Source organism: Neovison vison, chromosome 11, assembly GCF_020171115.1.
Source record: "Neovison vison isolate M4711 chromosome 11, ASM_NN_V1, whole genome shotgun sequence".
Taxonomy (NCBI): Eukaryota; Metazoa; Chordata; class Mammalia; order Carnivora; family Mustelidae; genus Neogale; species Neogale vison.
In genome coordinates this window covers 56270174-56291173 of record NC_058101.1, presented here as the reverse complement: position 1 = coordinate 56291173, position 21000 = coordinate 56270174, and the positions used below count along the sequence as shown (strand labels likewise).

The 21000-nt window shown below is 42.3% G+C and overlaps 1 protein-coding gene across 10 annotated transcripts in view; it reads right to left on the bottom strand.

Annotated features, from left to right (window-relative positions):
- Positions 1-11167: 11167 nt before the first annotated feature.
- The window catches only part of LDB2 (LIM domain binding 2), a 377310-nt gene continuing 367477 nt past the window's right edge, over positions 11168-21000 (bottom strand). Inside the window, exons 7-9 of one of the 10 annotated variants that reach the window (XM_044226055.1) lie at positions 18283-18434; positions 15469-15611; positions 12476-12558 (exon numbers count right to left, since the gene is read on the bottom strand). In XM_044226055.1, the coding sequence (XP_044081990.1) occupies positions 15507-15611; positions 18283-18434 (257 nt within the window). In that variant the 3' untranslated portion in view covers positions 12476-12558; positions 15469-15506. Of the gene's footprint in view, positions 12814-15468; positions 15612-18282; positions 18435-21000 lie in introns of all 10 variants that reach the window. The other 9 variants (XM_044226056.1, XM_044226053.1, XM_044226057.1 and 6 more) reach the window with 9 other exon arrangements.

The window sequence follows — 21000 nt, the reverse complement described above, 5'->3', positions numbered from 1 at the left end:
TGAGTAAAAAGTATTGAAAATCTTAAAAGATTGTCTCCTTTACATATCATAGAATTGAAAGCATCATATTAAATGAAGAAACACACAAGAATCAATTTCATCGAAACCAAGATTAATACAAAAATGCCTGTTATCACCATCACTATTTAACACAGTTTAAATTTTAGCCAGTGCATTAAGCAAAGTAATGAAAACAGAAGATACATCTACTGGAAAGATGGAGAGAAAATTTTCAATATTCACAGGCAAATTGATTATATACTTTAAAAAGCACAAGAGAATGGAATGAAAAACTATTAGAATTAATGAGAAAATTCAGTAAAATTGTCCAATGAAGACATCATTGTATAAAAATCACAGCAATAACCAGAGGATAGAATGGGAAAAAATACCATAGGTTTTTATGAGTAATGGTTTCAATTTCCTTATTTCAAAATAGCATGTACATATTAATTTTATTTGTTCTCTGACCCAATTGTTATTTAGGAGAATGTCTTAAATTTTTGAATGTCTGGTTAAGAATAGTTTGTCTACATTTCTGTTAAACATTTTTATGTCACATTGTGAACAATGTATGGAACCTGTATAATGTTTGCATTGACAAAATGCTTTAAAATGCTTTTTTTTCTTAGACTTATTATTTGAAAAGTTTTTTATATATTTATATATATATATTACTTAAAATGTGGCATACTTGTTAATTCTCTAAAGATAAATATGTATCTATTAGTTGAATCTATTCTGTTTTGTGAGAGTCAAATTCCTGAGATCTAACAGTCTATATTGTGATGCTATGTTGCTTGGAATATAGTGACAATTTTCATCAATATAAAATTTAATAACTTTAGACAAATTTTAGCTTGTCTAAAATTAATATATATTTTTTAAAGATTCATTTATTTATTTGAGAGAGAGAGAGAGAGTACTAATGAGTGATGGGAGGAGCAGAGGGTGAGGAAGAGAAGAAGAATTCCTGCTGAGTGTGGAGCCTGATTTGGGGTTCAATCCCAGGACCCCAAGATCATGACCTGAGCTGAAATCAAGAGTTGGCCACTTATTCAACTGAGCCACCCAGGGGCCCCTAAAATTAAGACTTTTACGTTTTTTTAATTTTTTTTTTTATTTTTAAGTAATCTCTACAACCACCATGGGGCTCCAACCTACAACCCCGAGATCAAGAGTCACACATTCCACCAGCTGAGCCAAAAGGCACCCCTAAACTTAAGACTTTAAATCTTGATTTTTTTTGTTTATGTATAACTGATAAATAATTTCCCATTCCTTTAATTGTCATTGTAGGTCACTTTTGTTTCATGCATCTTTTCTTAATTGCTAAGTATCGATTCTTTCTGTCTTGGTCTTTCTTTTGTGGTTTGCTTTCAACAGGGGAGCTTAAATAAGTTAAGCTTATTATCATAGCACTTACATTGACCTTATTTGTACTGTCTTCTTGTATTTTCTAATTTTTATATGTTCTTGAAATCTACTTTGTCTTTTACTGTAGAAATATTAACTCAATTCATAATGTTAATTGATTTCTTATTATGTGCAACATGTTTTACTTATCATACCACATTTAATTCACAACACAATATTTTGAGTAGGAACGATTAAGTATATTTGTTTTATTTTATTTTTTAATTTTTTAAAGATTTTATTTTTATTTATTTGAGAAAGATAGAGTGAGAGAGAGCATGAGTAGGGAGGAGGGGCAGAGGGAGAAGCAGACTCCCCGCAGGGAGTCTGACTGGGGTTTCGTGCCAGGACCATGGAATCATGACCTGAGCCGAAGGCAGATACTTAACCCACTGAGTCACCCAGGAGTGCCAAAACATATTTGCTTGTTTGTTTTTTTAAAGATTTTATTTATTTACTTGACAGACAGAGATGACAGGTAGGCAGAGAGGTATGCAGAGTGAGGAAGGGAAACAGGTTCCCGGAGCACAGAGCCAGCCCAATGTGGGACTCAGTCCCACGACCCTGAGATCATGACCTGAGCCAAAGGCAGAAGCTCTCTTTCCTGAGCCACCCAGGTTGTTTTACAGAGAAGACAAATCAGAGGGGATCAGAGAAGTTGATTAATTTCTCCCAGGTCACACAGCCAATATGCATCAAGGTCAGCATATGGACCCAGATCTAACTCTCTCTGGAGTTCAGATGCTTCACAGTTCAATATTGTCCAGCAAATAGGTTTATTTAACCCCCAACCCAAAACCCAAGAAGCTTTCTTGTTGGTATTTAGAGAAGAGAGGTCATTTTTTAATCCTATTTTAATAATTTTGTTTTTTTCTAGTGCTTTTGTTTTTTTATGTTTCAGTCTCTAATTCATCTAAAATTTTTATATATGGACTATGGTAAGGATATATGATAATCATTTTGAAATGTATAGCCAACTAGTTAAGTGTTAATTAATCCCATCCTTTTCTTATAGACATAAAATACCCTAAATTGAGATATGTATGTTGGTACATTTCTGAACTCTCTCCTGGCTCATCCACTTCTTGGCCCTATTGCACCATTTTCATTCCACTTTGGTGTGCCTTGGGGTCAGGTTCCCCTCTTTATTCTTCATTTTCAAAAATGTTTTGGGCCTCAGTTTCCATATATGGTTTTGATGGCTATAACATCAATTGTCCTCTGTTTCAAAGACAGTGGCTAGAAGCCATGTTAAACTGGGGATCACTTTAAATCAGAAGTTACCCATGGACATGGGGAGATGGAGAGGAGATGTGAGTTAGGGGAAATTGGAGGGGGAGAGGAACCATGAGAGACTGTGGACTCTGAAAAACAAGCTGAGGGTTTTGGAGGGGTGGGGGTGGGAGGTTGGGTGAGCCTGGTGGTGGGTATTAAGGAGGGCATGTATTTATTGCATGGAGCACTGGGTGTGGTGCATAGAACATGAATTCTGGAACACTGAAAAGAAATAAAAAAAAATAAAAATTAAAAAAAGAAGAAGTTATCCATGAACGTATTTCCTAGGAATATGAAGCAGTAGTTTTTCTGGTTCTTTAAAATGGAGCCAACTTTGTGCACAACTTTGGAAGGAAGGAGAAAATTAAGGATGTTGGTGATCTCAGTGGCTAGCAAGATTAAATTTGCTAACGAAGACAATTTCCTCTCTTTTAAAAAACACAGTGTCCTCCCACTAAAAATTACAGCCTATGTGGGGAAAAGGGGCATCTGGGTGGCTCAGCTAGTTGAGTACCCAACTCTTGATCTCAGCTTAGGTCTTGATCTCAGGGTCATGAGTTCAAGCCCCATGTTGGGCTCCACACTGGGTAAGGAGCCTACTAAAAAAAAATAAATAAATAAAAATAAAGAAAAAATACAGCCTGGGGATTATGCCACTTAATTATCTGAGTTCTGCAGTGAGAGGTAAGCAATATTCTGACAGTCTTGGGTGGTGGTGGAAGGATAGATCTAGTGGTTGAGCTAGGGAAGAACCCACCCTAGAGATTCTTCCTCTCACCCCAGACAACAACTTTCCTTTCTAATTAGTTGTAAGGAGTCTCCCAAGGTGCATTTGGCAAATGCAAACCCCAAACCCAGTTGCAGAGGTAACTGGACTGAGTGCCAAGGAGCCATAAATGGGGCTACCTGCTCTCTTTCCTTGAGCAAAACCACAGGCCAGTTATCAACACAGGTTGGATTCATCTCCACTGCAATGGAAAAGCAGGTTTTCATTATCCCATATGGGATAATCCTTGGCTGTCCATGGTAGGTTCCTGATGCCATTTGTCTGAATGTTTTCTCATTGGCCAAATACAATAGTGCACAGTGGCTTTTTCAATCATTAGCATGACTGAGCCAGTGGAGTTCTTCTGTTGCTGAGTGACAGTGGGAGAATCCATGTGTGTACCTGGCTTACACAACCAAGACACTGGCTCCTTAGGAATTTTTCTGGGTTTCATGATCTCTGATGTTTGATTGTTTCTCTGTCAACTTTCCATATTGTACTTGTCTTGGTCTTATTTAGAATAAAAGTTTAAAGCAATTAATTTAGCAGAGAAAGCACAGGCTGTGAGGCAGTCACTCTGAGATTGGATCTCACCTCTGTTGCTTATTAGCTGGAGGTCCTTGGACATTTTTCTTAATGTTTCTTTGCTCCAGTTTATCTACCAGAAAATGAAAACATTAATGCCCCACCTCCTTTCCAAAAAGGGTCTGAGGCATACAATCCCTGAGTGCAGAAGTGCCTGGAAGGCAGGAGATGTTCTGCAAATAGTGGCTGTTGATTATTGATTCAACTGTTTTGCTTCAAGTATGAGCAGATTTGCCTGGATGTAAGGAATTTCCCATGATGAGAGACATTTAGTGTTAATACTGGGACAGTTTTAGGAAAGTGCAGTCAGTTACCCTGTTGTAGGGAAACCATCTTGAGAAATCCAGAGGCCTCTGACTTTGAAATGCTTGAGATTTAAGGTGGAGAAGGCAAGCACAGGGAATCCGAGGCCTCCTTTACGTGGTTGGCTTTGCCAATATTCACACAGTTCTTCTCCCAGAGGGAGTTCCTCAGCTTTCCCAGCACAACAAATTTGCCAGTGTTGGTCAGTACACAGAGGAAGCAAAACGTGTCTGATCCCTTAGACAGTGCCCAGGCTTTCCCCAATTCACTCTTCCTACAAAATGTTAAGTTTTCACTTTTGCGACAAAGGACTTCAGCTAAACTTCAGAAGTTAAAGCTGGTTCACACTCACCTGAGAATTTCTGCAGATTTGTCTGAAAGTATCAACACCTTCATGACAGAGGAATCTGCAAACCCCAGAAGAGTGAATATTACTTTTAACAAATTAAGAATTAAAAAAAAGAGAATGGCTTACTATTGGAGAGTGGCTTAAGATACATCATGCCAGCTCTGGAACAGACCCAAAGAAGAAGTTCCGTCAAAACCAGGTTTGCTTAACTTGGGAATAAGTATTTCCCAGAAATTATTTGAAAGTCTTTGGGAAATAAGAAACATTTTCTTTGTCCAGGATGGTGAAGTTCTGGAAGGAATAGGAAGGGAGAAAAAGATAGGGCTAGTTGGGGCCAGAGACATTGCTTTACCATTTCTCTTAATTTATAGTTTTAATAACCGTTCATCGCCTTTTCCAGCTCACTGGCTTCAAGTGCTGGAAATAACTTTATATAAGCACCAACAGTGCCAATGTATTAGGTTTTGTTCAAAACCCAAACTCCTCAATATTCCCAATGATTAGAGACATTGTCTCGACAGTAGTGATGGACAAAAGATGAAATCAGAGAGCAAATTGAGAGAGGCAACCAGACACTCAGATGTGGGTGCTTGTATCCATGTATTGTCCCTTCTTGCTTTGCCATGAAGTCATTCCTGCCAACACTTAGTCACAGCATTTGCTGCTTGCCCAGGGATTTCCTGTGGCTTACCAGCAAAAGAACAGGGTTTGAAGTCATGTGCTGGTTCAAACTTGACCTTGTTATTTTCGATCTGTGTGACCTTAGGCAAGTTATTCAACCTCTCTGAGCTTCATATATAAAACATTCACACACCTCAGCTGTAGTGAAGACTAAATGAGATGCAAAGCATGATACAGTAGAGCACAATGAATGTAAATTAAATACCTTAAACTCCCAGAGGTTTTATTCTCTGTGCTTCATTGGCGCTCTGAATGTATTCAGCCTTATATTCTTGGACAGAATTTTATGCACTTATCTTTTATCCCAAGTGAATTTTAAGCACCTTGAGGGTGGGACCAGGTATAGGAGTCCCATGTAATGCTCAGCATGGTGCTGGGCACATGGCAAATACCTAATAAGTGAATTTTGATTTAACAAACTCCTATCAACCTTGGACCAGCTTGTTAATGATTATGAAATTCTAATGGGATGTAAAAAAGGGAGTTGACCAGCCATAAATAAATGGCTTAATACATTACGGTATATTCCATTAGTGGATCATTATATGGAAATTAAAACCATGTTTTTAAAGAATAGTTAACAGAGGTGGCTCATGAGACAATATTATATGAAAAGGGCAGGACACGTAATTGTCTGTTCTGTATCTTACCAACACTGCAATGTATATGAGCCAAGAAGAAAAAAACTGGAAAAATATGTATCAGAATATTAGCAATACTTATATTGGGGTAGTGGAATTACTTTATTTTCTTCTTGTTTCTGTTTGTTCAAATGATCCACAATAAACATGTATTACTTATTCAGAAAAAACAAACAAACAAACTAGTAATTTTTTTTTTTTTTTATGGAGAGTGGAGGGGTACCCCATTATAAAATGAATTTCCCAAGGATGCTGCCAATCCCGATTTGGGGACATTGAAATTCTTGCCCACTGCAGCCCCTCCCATGTAGCATCAGTGTGGGTTGTGTTATTCTATTGCATTAAATCCTCACCTCAAGGTTAAGAAGAAATAGAGAAAAAAATTTCCTCCAGGGCCTGGGTCACTTATTTTTAAATCCCTTGTTAGATGCCCTTGAGATTTCAAGGTCATAAATGGAGGTCTCTCTACTTCATTCCATTACCAGGTAAATGGCAATTCTTGATCTCTGACATACTCTTTGACAAACCCTGAAAATACATAGCTAATGGTAGAAAGGTAGATACCAGGACACCTCTCCCAGGCCAGAGAACACCTCCAAACCCCTGAACTGCAGACTGTGTACCTGACAGTAACTCTGATAAAGTGGTTTAGAGTCAAGGGGACAATGTTGTCACTTGTGAGTTTTGTAACCTTGGGTAAACTGTTTAACTGCTCCCAGTACCATTAGCAAAATGGGGGATGATAACCTTGCCTTGCCCAGAGGGAAATTGCAAGGATTCAATGCAATCATGCTTGCCACATTCCCAACCTAACCCCACAGAGGATAATCACTACTGTGAATCCTATTAAGCCAGTGTGGTTTCCTGAAAGGAGCACTGGCTTTGGCCCTGCAAGCTCCCTTCACCACTTACTAGCTGCATGATAAAAGCAGTCAACTAGGGGCGCCTGAGTGGCTCAGTGGGTTAGGCCTCTGCCTTCGGCTCAGGTCATGATCTTGGGGTTCTGAGATCGAGTCCCGCATCGGGGTCTCTGCTCGGCAGGGAGCCTGCTTCCTCCAATCTCTCTCTCTGCTTGCCTCTCTGCCTACTTGTGATTTCTCTCAAATAAATAAAATCTTTAAAAAAAAAAAAAAAGCAGTCAACTAACCTGCTTGAACATTAGTCTTCACATCTGTAATGTGGGGCCCATCATGCTAACCTCCGAATGTGGTTTTAAGGAGTAGAGATCATGGTGGGGCACCTGGGTGGCTCAGCGGGTTAAGCCTCTGCCTTCAGCTCAGGTCATGATCTTAGGGTCCTTGGATCAAGCCCCGCATCGGGCTCTCTGCTAGGCGGGGAACCTGCTTCTCCCTCTCTCTCTGCCTGCCTCTCTGCCTACTTGTGATCTCTCTCTCTCTCCCTCCCTCTGTCAAATAAATAAAAAAAATCTTAAAAAAAAAATAAAAAAGGAGTAGAGACCATGGGTGTAATAGCTACCATAGCTGTAGAAGACAGACAGGTGAAGTGAATTAGTGATATGGGTTGAGTGTGACAAGCGGAAGAAACGTCAAGCAGGGTAGCTGTGACACAGCAGCAGCCAACTGTCACCATCCAGGGATACAAAAATGTGAATTGTTATTCAATCTAATGTGTTAAGAGAAGCATGAAATTTTAATTTGAAAATTAGTTTTTAAACCTTGGCAAGTAATTAGAATTTTTTCAGGCAATGTGTAGGTCAGGCAATGTGTAGTAGATTGGATTCCCACTTGTTTATTCACACCCTTGGCCATGAAACTTTGCAGGAGGCAGAATAGATCCCCCCACCCCACTGATGTTTGGCTTGTCCTTGGGACTTGCTTTGGTGGGTGGATACAGGGTGAACAGATTTGTATGGGTGATTTGGCTTATCTTTTCACTTTTTCCAGAATCCATCAAGAGAGAAACAAGCTCCTGGAACTCACTGTCCCAGAGTGAGACCTGAGGGGTTGACCTGATGCAGAGTTACCCCAGGTAACTGATAGCCCCATGAGTGAGAAAAACAAGACATTTGCTGTTATAAAGTGCTAAGTTATGGATATTATTACAAAGCAAAACCTAACTCGTGTACCACTCTTGAATTCCCAGTTTGAGATCACCCAGGTTAAGAACCTTGTAAGTGACTGATATGTGGTGTGTACTTAATAATGGTTGCCCTTAGAATTATTCAGGGCATGACAAATCTCTTGGGATTCCTATAATAGAAGTTAGGCTTAGGCCAATGCCTTATGCAATGTTTGTTTTGTGTTGATTTGACCCCTAAGATACTTGAACCCACCTATCTCTATTACATTCTTATATATACCTGCAGGGATAACTGTCACCTTATAATGTGCCTTAGAATTACAGACTGTAAAACTGAACAGGATAATACATGGTAAACAGTGTTTTCATGATTTCTTGCTTGGGCGTTTTTAACTCTATCTGTTCCATCAATATGTATGATAGAACTAGGTATTAAGAATTCAGATGGAGGGGCATCTGGGTGGCTCAATCGTTAAGCGTTTGGCTTCGGCTCAGTTCATGATTCTGAGGTCCTGGGATTGAACACCCTATGGGCCTCCCTGTTCAGTGGGGAACTTGCTTCTTCCTCTCCCACTCCCCCTGCTTGTGTTCTCTCTTTCACTGTGTCTCTCTCTGTCAAATAAATAAATAAATACAATCTTTCAAAAAAAAAAAAATTGAGGTGGAAATGAATAAGCTGCTCAGACCTGGGAAAGTCTAGGGGGACAGTGAGGTATATTTAGCAGCATCAACAAAACCTTGTAAGTAAAGTGTTAAGATAGAAGCAAGAGCCAAGTGTCTCTTAAATCTCAGAGGGATCAGTAGATCCTGACAGCTGGGGAGGCAGCTCTGCAAACATGAGAATCAAGCTGGGCTTTTAAAGATGAAGAACTTTGGTTATGTAAGAAAGTGTGGGATGACATTCTAAGAAGGAAAACCATATGCAAAGTCACGTGTGACATTAGCAATTGGTGTATTCAGAAAATTGGGAGGAGCCTAGGTAGATGGCGAATCAGTTGCAAGTGGGGAGGGGCTAAAAGCACAACAGCAAGGTAAATGAGGACCAGGACATGAACTGCATGGGGTGTTGTAGATGTTAGTTTCCAAAGATAGCTGCCATCAGTTCCTTCCCTTTTCATATGCACACACCTTTTACCCATCCAAGAGTAGAGGCTATGCCTCTAGGCCTTGAATCGGGGCTTCTTTGATGTATAACACAGAGAAGAAGTGACCTTGTGTCAGTTCCACCCCATGGCAATTTATGCTTCTCCTCTCTTGGGATACCGGCTCTTAGAAACTCCTTTTCAGAACCCAACCATCATTCTGTGAGAACTCTGGAGAGGTTCCACAAAGGCATTCCAGTTAACAAAACTGGCTAAGCTCCTACCTCATAGCCAGCAATGTGAGGGCACCACCTTGCATGTCCAGCCTGGTCAAGGCTCTGATGACTCCAGCCCCAGCCAGTGAATGGGCCACTAATTGCAGACCACCCAGCAGAGACCAGTGAGCTCTCAAGAAGGGTAACTGATGATAATAAACTGTTCTCTTGAGGTGGGTTGATTTGTTCTGCAGCAGTAGATAACTGGAACAGGTGTCAATTACATCAATTGTAATAACTACATACTGGTGACTTAAAAGACTTGATAAAATGGTGAAGTGGTGGGGGATAAACTGGAAATTCTCTCAGCAGAACTCTAATGGCTACACAATCAAGTAGCAGTTCCCTCTATGTCCTTTGGCTCTTTTGCTATTGTATTGCACATTTCCTCAAAATGCTAATATTCTAGAGAAGCGATGTGATGTTCTAGAAAGGGTGCAGTCTTTGTGGTCAAGGGAGATGAAACAAGTTACTTAACGGGTTAGACTGTGCCCTACACGGTTAGACTGTGCCCTACACGGATGTCCTGAGACTGGCACACCCATGCCAGGACACTAGGACGGTTGCCCTCTATTTGGCCGTTTTCTCTACAGAACTGTCCTGAGCTGATGGGGCCCATCTTGTTCCAAAGGTTACAGTCTCCTACGCCCTGGAGATGGCTTCAGCCAATGACTGACTGGTACAGGTACACAAAAGTCTGACAGCTTAGCTCAGGAAGGGACAGTTCTGTAGTGAGGTCTGTGTTCTGAGCGCTCTCTTCATGGATCAGGTCCCCAAAATAGAATAGACACCAGGAGCCCATAGCTTTTGTAGACTCTTTCCCCTTCCCTATCCTGTTCCCCCACCCCCAACTATCTTAAAGATTCCCTTTCTTTCACCGGAAGAACACTCCTTCAGTAATCTTGTGCCCCCAAATCCTGATCTCAGGCTCTGCTTCTGGGAATCCCAACCAAAGACACATAATCTCCCTTAGCTTCTCATTTTCAAATTCCCCTTTCCAGAATTTGCCAAGATGATAAATTAAAATTACCTGGCACTTAAAACACGTCCAACACACAATAACAGATTTTGTCTCTCATTCTTCACTGGTGGAAAACAAAGCGGAAACACACGAGAAACTTTCTTTAAACAAAACAAGTCCTCAAGTGAATTTTCGAGTCTCATACAGCAACTTTTGGGCAAGCAAGCATTGATATTTATTTATTTATTTATTTAAGATTTTATTTATTTATTTGACAGAGAGTAGGGAGAGGCAGACAGAGAGAGTGGGGGAAGCAGGCTCCCCGCTGAGTAGAGAGCCCAATGTGGGGCTCAATCCCAGGACCCTGAGATCATGACCTGAGCCGAAGGCAGAGGCTTTAACCCACTGAGCCACCCAGGCGCCCCTAAGCACTGATTTTTAAAAATGAAGATATTAATGCCAGCTTTCTAAAGAAGCTGTAAAGATGAGCTGAAATAATCTCCATGAACCTTAAGTAGGGTTGGTGCAGCATAAACTCTCAGTGCCTGGAAACTACTGCTCTTACAATTGCCAAGCTCCAGAAACGCAAGCTAGATCTTCCTTGTTCAGACACTCCCACATCTGCCCAAGTGAACTGCAGTGAGCAGGGAAAGGAATCAGACTTGACAAAGGGTAGCATGGCTTTCACAAGTCCACTCCACATACAGGCTGGGTGCCAACTCCAAGCTCCAGAGTTCTCATAATTGTGGGCAGATTTCGCCGCTGTGCTCACAAACAGCCAGACCCACCTGCATTGGTTGTTAACACAGTTTATTATTGGCACACTTATCAGTAAAGCATACATAAAATACAGCTGTTTTATAACACACGGAGCCACTGTGTCTTTACATGTGTGGAAGAACATATTAATATGCAAATGGAAAAATTAGTTCTCTTATAAAGTTTCACATAAATACACTGGAATTGCCCCAAAAGAAAAATCCCCGTAAAAGAACCAAGGGAGGGCTTTACAAAATATTATACAAGAAATATACTATGAAAAGAATCAACAGTCAACTCAGATACAATAAAAAACACAAAAGTTTCAGATTCATTAAACTGCCCACAAAATAAATGGATTACATGGCTTGAAAAGATTTGGATCAACAGCAATTTTACAAATGCATCAGTTCTCAATGGGCCAGGTAGGTGTCTTTCTTTACATAAAAATCCATCTCTGTGTCTTCGATGACAAAAAGATATTTCTTGTTTCAGTACTTGGACTCGATTGAACGAACTCGGGTTGGAGAACCGATTGACATTAGCTCAGCCATAAATTACCCTGCTAGGCCCTCTTAGCTGTTACCCAATGAAAGAAAAGGTGAAGAAAATAATACAAATAATAAGGATACACTTAAATTACTGTCCAAAAGCTGATTTTTTTTCTTTTCTTTTTTTACTGAAACAAGAAACTCTCAGATGCAAGTCAAAAAGCAGAAAATATTTTACAATATTAAAAAGTCATCTGTAGTTAGGGTCGGCATATAATGAGACCCTGAGCACTGAGGGCGTATTGACAATATGGCCTTCGTTGGGTTGGGACCAGCTTGGGGGAGGGGGCATATTAACAAACATGTGGTTTAACATTGAGCCAGGAGAAGCGGGAGCATTCACTCTGGTTTTCATTACTATCAGTGCCAGTATCTGCGTTACCTGTGAAGGCCTCCAGGGAAGGGTCATGGAAGTTTATTGGAATAATCCTCTCAATTCAAAAAAGAAAAAAAGAAACTCAAACCCAGATCATTGTGGTTTAGAAATAGCAGTTGTGTGGAAAAGTTTTGTTTTTTTTTTTTTAATTTTTAATTTTTAAATTTTTTTTTTAAATTTCTCCTCCTTCCTCTCCTGTAAGCAAGGATCTGCAAGCGTGGGTGTACCCCACGGCCTACTGACAGTGGGTGCAGGTGCGGGTCAGTCTCACTGGGGAGCCTGGGGCGGGGCGTTTTCTGATTTGGTCTCTTGAGCGGCGGGGGGTTTACTGCTCCACGGGCTGCTGTTCCCCAGGGCGGGGGGGCTGTTGAAGTCTTCCTCGTCGTCCACGCCGTTGGCCGCGTCATATTGCGTGTTTTCTAATCTAGTGATTAGCCTTTCGTCCTCGTCCCCAAACTCACCTCCCATCAGAGTTGGCTCTCCTACCACCATCACATCCTGTGAACAGCAGCTGACATTATTACAGGGAAACCTTGACAGAGAAGCTCAGCTTAAAATACTAGCGGGAGGAGCTGGGGGATCTAGGACAGACACACTCGTGTACTGAGCTCCGGGGTCAAGTCTCAAAGTCGGGGGCGAGACGCATATTTGATTTCTACAGGAAATAAACATTGCCTCCTGACGTGGAACAACCACGCGAGTTTATGTCCTTAGTGCGCAGCCTGACACCGGAGAACGAGCAATGCTAGCAATCTGCAGAAATAAAAAAATGGATTTTTCAAAATTAAAAAAATCCACGCTTTTAACTTGCTGACATTGGGGACTTGAGAGAGGGCTGTGGAACCTTCTGCTGGGTGCTTTCCAATACCTCCAAAAATCCGCCACTTTTTATTTAGGGCCTCTGAATGCCTTTGGAAACTAGCAGCCAACGTGGGGAGGATACGGTTCTATGGTATTCACGCAAGTCATTCCAAATGGCATTCTCTCTGTCCCAAGGACGGTATACATTTTAATTGAAGACAGAATCTCTCTTTTTTTCTATTCAGCCAGGCCCTTTTATGCAGCCAATATCCTTGACATTCTGCTACTTAATTATGGTAATTAATTTAGGTAAAGTTTTCGATAAAAACAATGTTCACACTGATTTGACAATTTGCATAGCTAATTAAGTCATTAGCAAAAACCTGCTGATTGCCAACAAGCCCTGAATTTACCATCTGTTATTTCATGGTGCCTGTCACCTATCCCCACACAGACAACCCTGCCACCAATCTGGGCAGTAAAGAGAACCAGTCTGTCCAGCTGGTGCCATAAAAGGAAGATGAAGAGCACTAATTATAATTACATTGATGAAGCTGGTAGTCATCAGAAATGGAAGCGTGCAAGAAGAATCCATCTAATCACTCCTTTAAGTACAAATTGTCCTTCCATGCAAACAAGGAAGCCACCCACTGTAGCCTAGAGCATCATGGCGGCCACTGCTGGAGAGGCACAGGGCTGGGGACAAGGATACACACACAGGGCACAGCTCCGGCCTCTTCGTTCAAAGGGGAGCTATATGGGGTTGATGGGTGACCTGGGCATGGGACAGGACACCTGTCATGTGATACTGCTGGGCAGGCTGTGGGCACTGGTCTACTCAAAAGTGCGGTGACTCCCGGGGGGTGCCCAGTGCAGTCATCTGCCTCGGCCAGAAAAAGCAAGGCTGAACCAGATGCTTTTGGACATGGAAGGGTGTGTTTCCTGACAGGGAGGCTAATTGGATGAAATGCCTTGGCAACTGGGCTAAAACCATCTTCACTGGGGGCAAGAGAAGCTTTTCTGGGACAGTGTGGTAGAATACTGCCTATGGTCAGGAGAAGGTCCAGTGGGCCCTCCAGTTTCCTTCTAGAATTCTGAAGGTGCCAACTGAAAGGAACCCTTAATGGCTGCCTGATTGATTTCAGAATAGAAAACCTTGTTTGAGTGATCAATTGACTCCCCGAGAATTATGGGGTAGATCATCAATGGATTTCCAAACTGTGTTTTCTGACTAGTCACTCCTGTAATTTGACAAACATGATTTTAAAGAGCTATGTCCCAGGTGAAGTAAATGCCTCAAATACGAATTGGGTAAACTCAGCAATACAGGTGCTGGCAGGGAAATCAGCAGTGTGCTTCAAAGAACATACTGATTATGCAGCGAAGAGCCAGACATGACACCGACATGGACTCGAGATGAGAACAACATAGACAGAGACTCTGACTGGCAAGAATACGGACAGGACTGCAGATGGAATGGGCTCTCCAGAGAGGAGGGGACGTTATCGGGTTAGCCGCACCACCCACTAGGGGTGTTTTGGACAAAAAAGTGCTGCTTGGTTACAGGCAATCAGGAGACAGTGCTTATGATCAGGAATAAAGGTGGGGGAAAGAACAGGGCAAGATTGAGGAGAGGATGATGTGGATTAATCTCGTTTCATGACTTACGTGCAACAAGCACACTTTGGAAGGGTTGGAAAACACATGCGGGAGGTGTCACAGGACAGGAGAAGGGCATGGGGACCAACCATGTGCATCTGCATTAGTATCGTGAGTCCAAGGTCATCAAGAGAGGCTGGGACAGTGTGGGGAGGTAAGCATAATTTGGAAACAGAGGAGAAAAATCAGAAGGCAGCTTAAGCGTGACATTAGGCAAAGGTCCTCAACGCTCCAGGTGCCTTCATTGCATCAGAAAAATAATGGTCATTCATGAAAAATACTATGAAAATAGTGATTTGAATCATTCCAAATGGGTCTGATATCAGCTCATGTTGGTTGGAACAGCTGGAAGAGATGCCCAGGCATAAATCCTTGTCAGCATCCTGAATTTCAGAGAGATGCTACATTTGCCTTCCTGATTATAAAAGAAAATCCTCAGCCAGATACATGATCCTATGTGTACACGTGTGAATGATTGATAGACGACAAGCTATGAAAGAGATGTGTACTAAGAGCTTCTTAGGCACATAGATTCTTGAGGCCGCTTATCCCAGTACACACAGGGCTCTGCCTGGCTCTACGGAACCTGCAGACGAGAGGAGTGGTTCTCTGCTCAGGTGATCTCGATTTGTTAGCCTCACACAAAATGAATGGAGACATAGTGCACGTTCTGGGCTGCCTCTCACTAGTGGACGTTGGCTCCATCTTCCCCACCCCCACATCTTTAAAAATCCCCCCAACATTCAACATGGGTAGTGAGAGGTGCATTTCCGTTGTCTGCTATCTCGTGTGTCCCACAGGAGGCAGGGCTGGTGTGTCTGAGAGTAACCCGGATGCCCTCGGCTCCCCATGAGGCAGACCTCTGCTCCTCGCTGGAGGCCTGGAGGGGCCACCAGCTCTTGCCCATGTCACATCTTCTCACTAATCCCCCGTGCAAGGACCACCAACCTCTGAGGAGGACTGGAAGTGACTCCTTTCAGGGCCCCTCAATGCTTCTCCTTAAATTGGCCAGAAGGGGTCACTGCTGTTGAATGACACAGGTCTCCATCCCTCCCAGGGTTGAGGCTGCAGTTCGGGATCGCTCCTAGCCCCTGCTCATGGAGTGAGAAGCAGAATCCAAGGATTAAACCCTAGTCCTCACCAGACACACACTTTGCTGCCGCGGCAGCAAGGCAGACCACAGTTGTGGTCACAGTGGCACACAAAATCTGGTCATGCCTGTGAACGAGACAGGGCTGCAGACTGCGTTCCATTTTAACAGTAAAATCGTGTTGGTAGTTCAGTACACAGGGTTAAGAGATGTGGTCACTACAAGCCAGACGATGCTTATCATTTAATGTCCATTCAACTGGAGTGCACACAGAAATGTGTACATTTTTCCTGTTGTCTTTCCCTGCCCCTCTGGGCCCTCTGTAAGGTTTACTCGGTTAAAACCTCTTTTCATTGCATGGGTGTGGGGATGGTGCTGAAATTCTGCTCTCACTTTCTAATGGTGCCTTGTTCTCACCGAGTCCAGAGGGTCTCAATTCACTAAGAACCCTCTCGACAAAGGTATCCTCCACTAAAATGCAGTTGGTGGATTGGCGGAAAGGAGCATCAGGGAGTAGAACAAATTATGTGCCCTTTAAAATAAAATTGAAATGTTTCCAACGAGGCCAGGTATATCCATCCAAGTACTAACCAGGCCCGACCCTGCTTAGCTTCCGAGATCAGACGAGATCGGGCGCGTTCAGGGTGGTATGGCCGTAGACAAGGCCAAGTATATCCAAATGCATGACACTTACGCCACTCTTCTACACCTGAGACGGACATCACTAAAGGACAGTCTGCCAAAACCAGTCTGGGCCTTAGAACGCTACTCAGTGCCGGACCCTGTTAGCTGACACCTGGAGACTGAGTGGGCAGGAGAAGGGAAAATTCTTGGCCATCCCTCGAGTAGACGCTGAGCTCTTCTAAGACAGGGCCTGGGTTTTTGTTGTTGTTTGTTTGTTTACTCTTGGTATAGTGAGGGGCACATAGTAAGAGCTCAGGAAACATTTGTTGAACTGAGCTAAATTCTTGCAGCCATTGTGCCTTTAAGTAGCAATGTCACCATTCCAGAATCCTCTGGAATGCACTCTCATTTGTTAGGGGAAACTAACAAATGTTAGTTTTTAAAACTCTAGGAGTAGATGAATAATGGGCTACTTTTGAGCACTTCTGGGTTGATTTATTTATACCAGGCCATTTTCTCTATACATTTTCCAGTTTATCCAAGAGTGGGCCTAACTTATTGGTACCTTAATAAAAAGACTCTGTTTTACTTCTTCGATTTTTTTTTTTTTTTTCTGACTCTTTAGCCCACTTCAGATAACAGAGGTGAGTCTGGCATTATTTAAAGACTGTAACTCCTAGTAGTGTTAAAATTAAAATGGTACCTTCCCCACAGGCTGGCCACTCTCTCCATGACCCTTTCTTTCTAGTGCAGTCAGGACAAAATCCATACCCTCTGTCTATGGAAGACAGGAGAAGAGTCCCCGTGGCCCCGGGGATTCTCAGGTACTGATGGCATTGGTTTTAGCCAAAGAAAACGGACTGATGGAAAGTGGGTGAAAGTGGGTCAGGGACAGACTTGAAAGACACATTTAGAAGTAAGTGGAGAATCCCCATGAAAGAAGGGTCCACTCTCACATGGGGAGAGATGTGAGGATGAGAGATCAAGGTGGCGGGGGGGGGGGGGAGGTGAGAAGGCAAAAGGTCAAATTGCATGGGTTGAGGGAAGTAACAAGAAATAGAGCACATTTCCCAAGACATGGTATCTAGAGGATATCCATGGAGCACCACGAAAGTGTCGGGGCTCAAAGGACAGTCAGACGCCTGGTGACAGGGCAGTGTGGCTAGGGAATCAGAGAAGAAGCACCCACAAGTAATCATGGAGGGGACAAGGGACAAGAAATGCTTAGAGGAGCGTGAGAATTTAAAAGCGATAAATGATCTGACACTGGGCTGAGGGATTTGGAGTCAGGAAGGAATTGGGCAGACAGGACAGGACTTGAAAATAAAAGTAACAGGAGATGAAGAAAGATGAAGAAAGGGCCCACACGGTGTACACTCTTTGGGGACACCCGTCAGCTGTCAGCCTTGGAGTTCAAAGAAGCCTCCTTCTCAGTGGCCCATTTCCTTTGTCAAGACCCAGAAATGAAAGACAGGGTCAAGAGGTCAAGAGAGCTGAGACCAAACCAGGGGCCGACCCTCCCCCTGAGCTCATGAAATGGGTAAAGTGGAATCCACTGAGCTGCATTTTGAGTGGCCGGGAGTTAATTACCTGAGTCTTAAAATACGAAGGGACACCCATGTCGGGAAGGCCCAATCCAATTACAATATGGAGCCTGAACGCCGGGAGCTAGTTTCCAGTGGAGCACGGGGTCTCCAGTGATGGCGCCGAAAGCCCCTTCTATGCCACCAGGCATTGCTGCTAAGTGATATTTTAATTAAACCTTAAGTGACATATCTCCTGTCTGTGACTCTGACGGCTTTTTAATTCAGGTCCCTGCGCAGCACAGACTCTTAATATTCCTTTCTAATTCCCAGGTTGCAAAGGAAGGTTTCCATGGCAGAGCTCCTCCCTCCCCTCCTTGCCCTCCCCTGCCCCAACGTTGCCCTCCCCCACCCCCAACCTGCCCAGAACGCTGTTGGCAGCTCAAGGAGGCTTTCACGTGGTCCCCTGCAGGTGGAAGACAGGCAAAGGCAGGATTTCAGGCCTAAAAGGAAAGCGAGACTTACAGGTACCTGACTGGACAGACTCAGGTTGGCGGCTGGTGTCTTCTTCTTGCTGCCGGTACTGTTGGCGTTGTTGCCGGCACTGCTGTTGGAAGTGCTGCTGGTGGAGTTTTTCCTTTTTCTCCGTTTGGTTGTCGGCTGCCTTGTGGGTTCTGCTACACAATGGAAAATGGACGGAGGATCAGTTCCAGGGCGACGGTCAGAATACTGTCCCTCCAAGGAGGCTGTGCTTGTGAATTGAAAAGAGTAGACTCTAAATTGTTTCCATTTCTTTTAACTTTACACAGAGTAAAGGAAGGAAGCCCTTGCTTTATTTTTAGCACAACATGCGTGCACTCTCTTCTTTGGTATCTAGATGGAATGATTTGTGTTTTATCATGTTTTGCGAACGTTATATGGGTGTCTGGAATCTATTTTATATTTTAAGGGCCAGCCGCAAATACCACTTTTATAGTTGAGTTAAAAGTCTTGTTACCATTTCAAAATTGGGGAACACATTTTTCTCTGGACTGTCATTTCTTTAGAGCAAAAGGAGGGCCCTGGTCTCCCTTGGGGGGTGGGAGGGGGCCTCTGAGGTGTGAGAAAAAAGATGAAACCAAAATAAGGTGGTAAACCTGGGTAGTAGCTTTGTCTCCGGGTAAGTGCCCAGTGCCATCACACCTGGAGATGCTCAAGTACAAAAAAGAAGCATGAGCTCTGTCAGCCGTGAATGTAAAATGTAGGGTCCCAAGTTCAGTATGATTCTCAAGTTGCATGGTTTGGACTCTGATGTTTAAAGAATGCTACTAATTTCAATGTTCCTGGGGGGAAAATGTCTTAGTATGCTACAGCCAGCATGTTCATGATGGGGAGCTAAATCTTTTCAAGAAAGATTTAGAAATAGAGGACAGGTCTATGTCCTCTTCTTGGAAGCATAGGGACCTGTGGTGATGGGTGGTCAGATGAATATTATTTATTTATACATTATGTAGTGAGTTTTACCAAATGTTTTCATGTTCTTCATGGTTTCTATGGCCTGTCTTATATTCATAGCAATTCTATTAGTTAGATTCTATTCTAATATGTGCTTTGTAGATGAGAAATGTTCAGAAACTTTTTCCAGGAAGTTACTCAGTTGGAAATGGAATGTAAGAGCATCCTTTTTGCTAACCCTAGACTTGACCCAACTCTGATGGCGAGAAGGTGAGCCAAGGCCATACCAGAACCAAGTGAGAGGACCTTGTGGCATTTTCTTAAAACACCAATGCTGCTTCTGATGGGCAGTGGGCAGGATCTCCTTTAAGGATCATGTCAAAGACCACCTAGTCCACCAAATTATCCCTGACTTTTGAGGAAGAAAGGATTATGTTCCCATTTACATACCATATTTTTTTCCTTCATGAATATTTTATCTCTTATGTTTAAAGATTTTCATCAAAGGGCCTAACATGTCTGTCCACAGAGAGTTATGGGTGCTTGTCCTGAAGGTTGGGGAAATAGGAATAGAATTGTTCTAGCTCACGGTGCCAGAGTTGAGTGACACGTTCAAAGTCAATCAAATACTCAGTTCCCCTGATAAACATCTTTTTCCTTTACCTCAAGAATTAAAGTCGGCTACTTTTTTTTTTTTTTTTTTGAAATCTGTACTTCTTTTGTGAAATTTTGGGGAAATATACCTAAATTGTGTACTCTGGATTACTCCCATTGGCAGCAAGTAGCTGAAGTCATAGAGTCATGAACTCTAAAGACATAAACACCTCTTGTGACACAGACCTCCTTCACTGATCAGCTATGAGATCATCTTTGGCAAATTACTGCTTAAATCCCAGGCCCTGTATATTTGAAATGAAAGTAATATTGAATACCTCATAAGGTTATTGTCAGGATTCAGAAAGAGAATGTAAGATCTGGGAGGGCTGGGATTTCTGACTGTTTCATTCAGTGCTGTACCCCTGTGACTGGAACAATGCCTGGCACCTCTTAGGGGCTTAATCAATGATTATTGAATGAATGATTGAGTTAATAAATGATATATAAATTATATATGCATATGTTGGAAAATATAGGTTCTCAAACCATTCATTCAGTGAGATATTTTTTCCCATGAAGCCTTATTGATATTGAAAGAGAAAATAATCTAAGCACATTCAAATAGATTTGAAAAATAATGTTCCAAATTTCTAAAATTCCCCTAAGACAGGGATGCAACTATTCTATGTAGAATGATGCTCGTTTTTTCTCAGATTTCTAAATATGTACTTTGTTAAATCTACTATGTTCGTTTCCTATAAAATGCCTGGCCCACGACCAGTGGAAGGTGACCATTCTATTTTGTGATTCAGAAAGCTATGTGCTTCATGTTAATAATTACTCTTTATAAAAATAATTTTTAGTGAACGGATACGTTTTGCTTTTATGATCAATGAGGCTCGACACACGCCTGGGAGTGAAAATGTATTAGATAGAACGACAATTAATGATGACTGGAAGCAGTAATCTCAGAGCCTCAGCAGGAGACTGCAGTATCTAAACTGCATTCTAAGGAAGTGAGGAAAATGGAATCTTTTATGTATTCTCTTCATGATCAGAGCACCCTTTGATATTAGATCTATCTTTAAAAAGGGAGCAAATTTATTTATTTTTTTCATTCTTTCATTCTTTCCTTTTCCTTCCCATCCATCCTCCCTCCCTCTATCCCTTCCTTCCCATCATGTCTATCATTCCTATTTAAAAAAAAAGCAA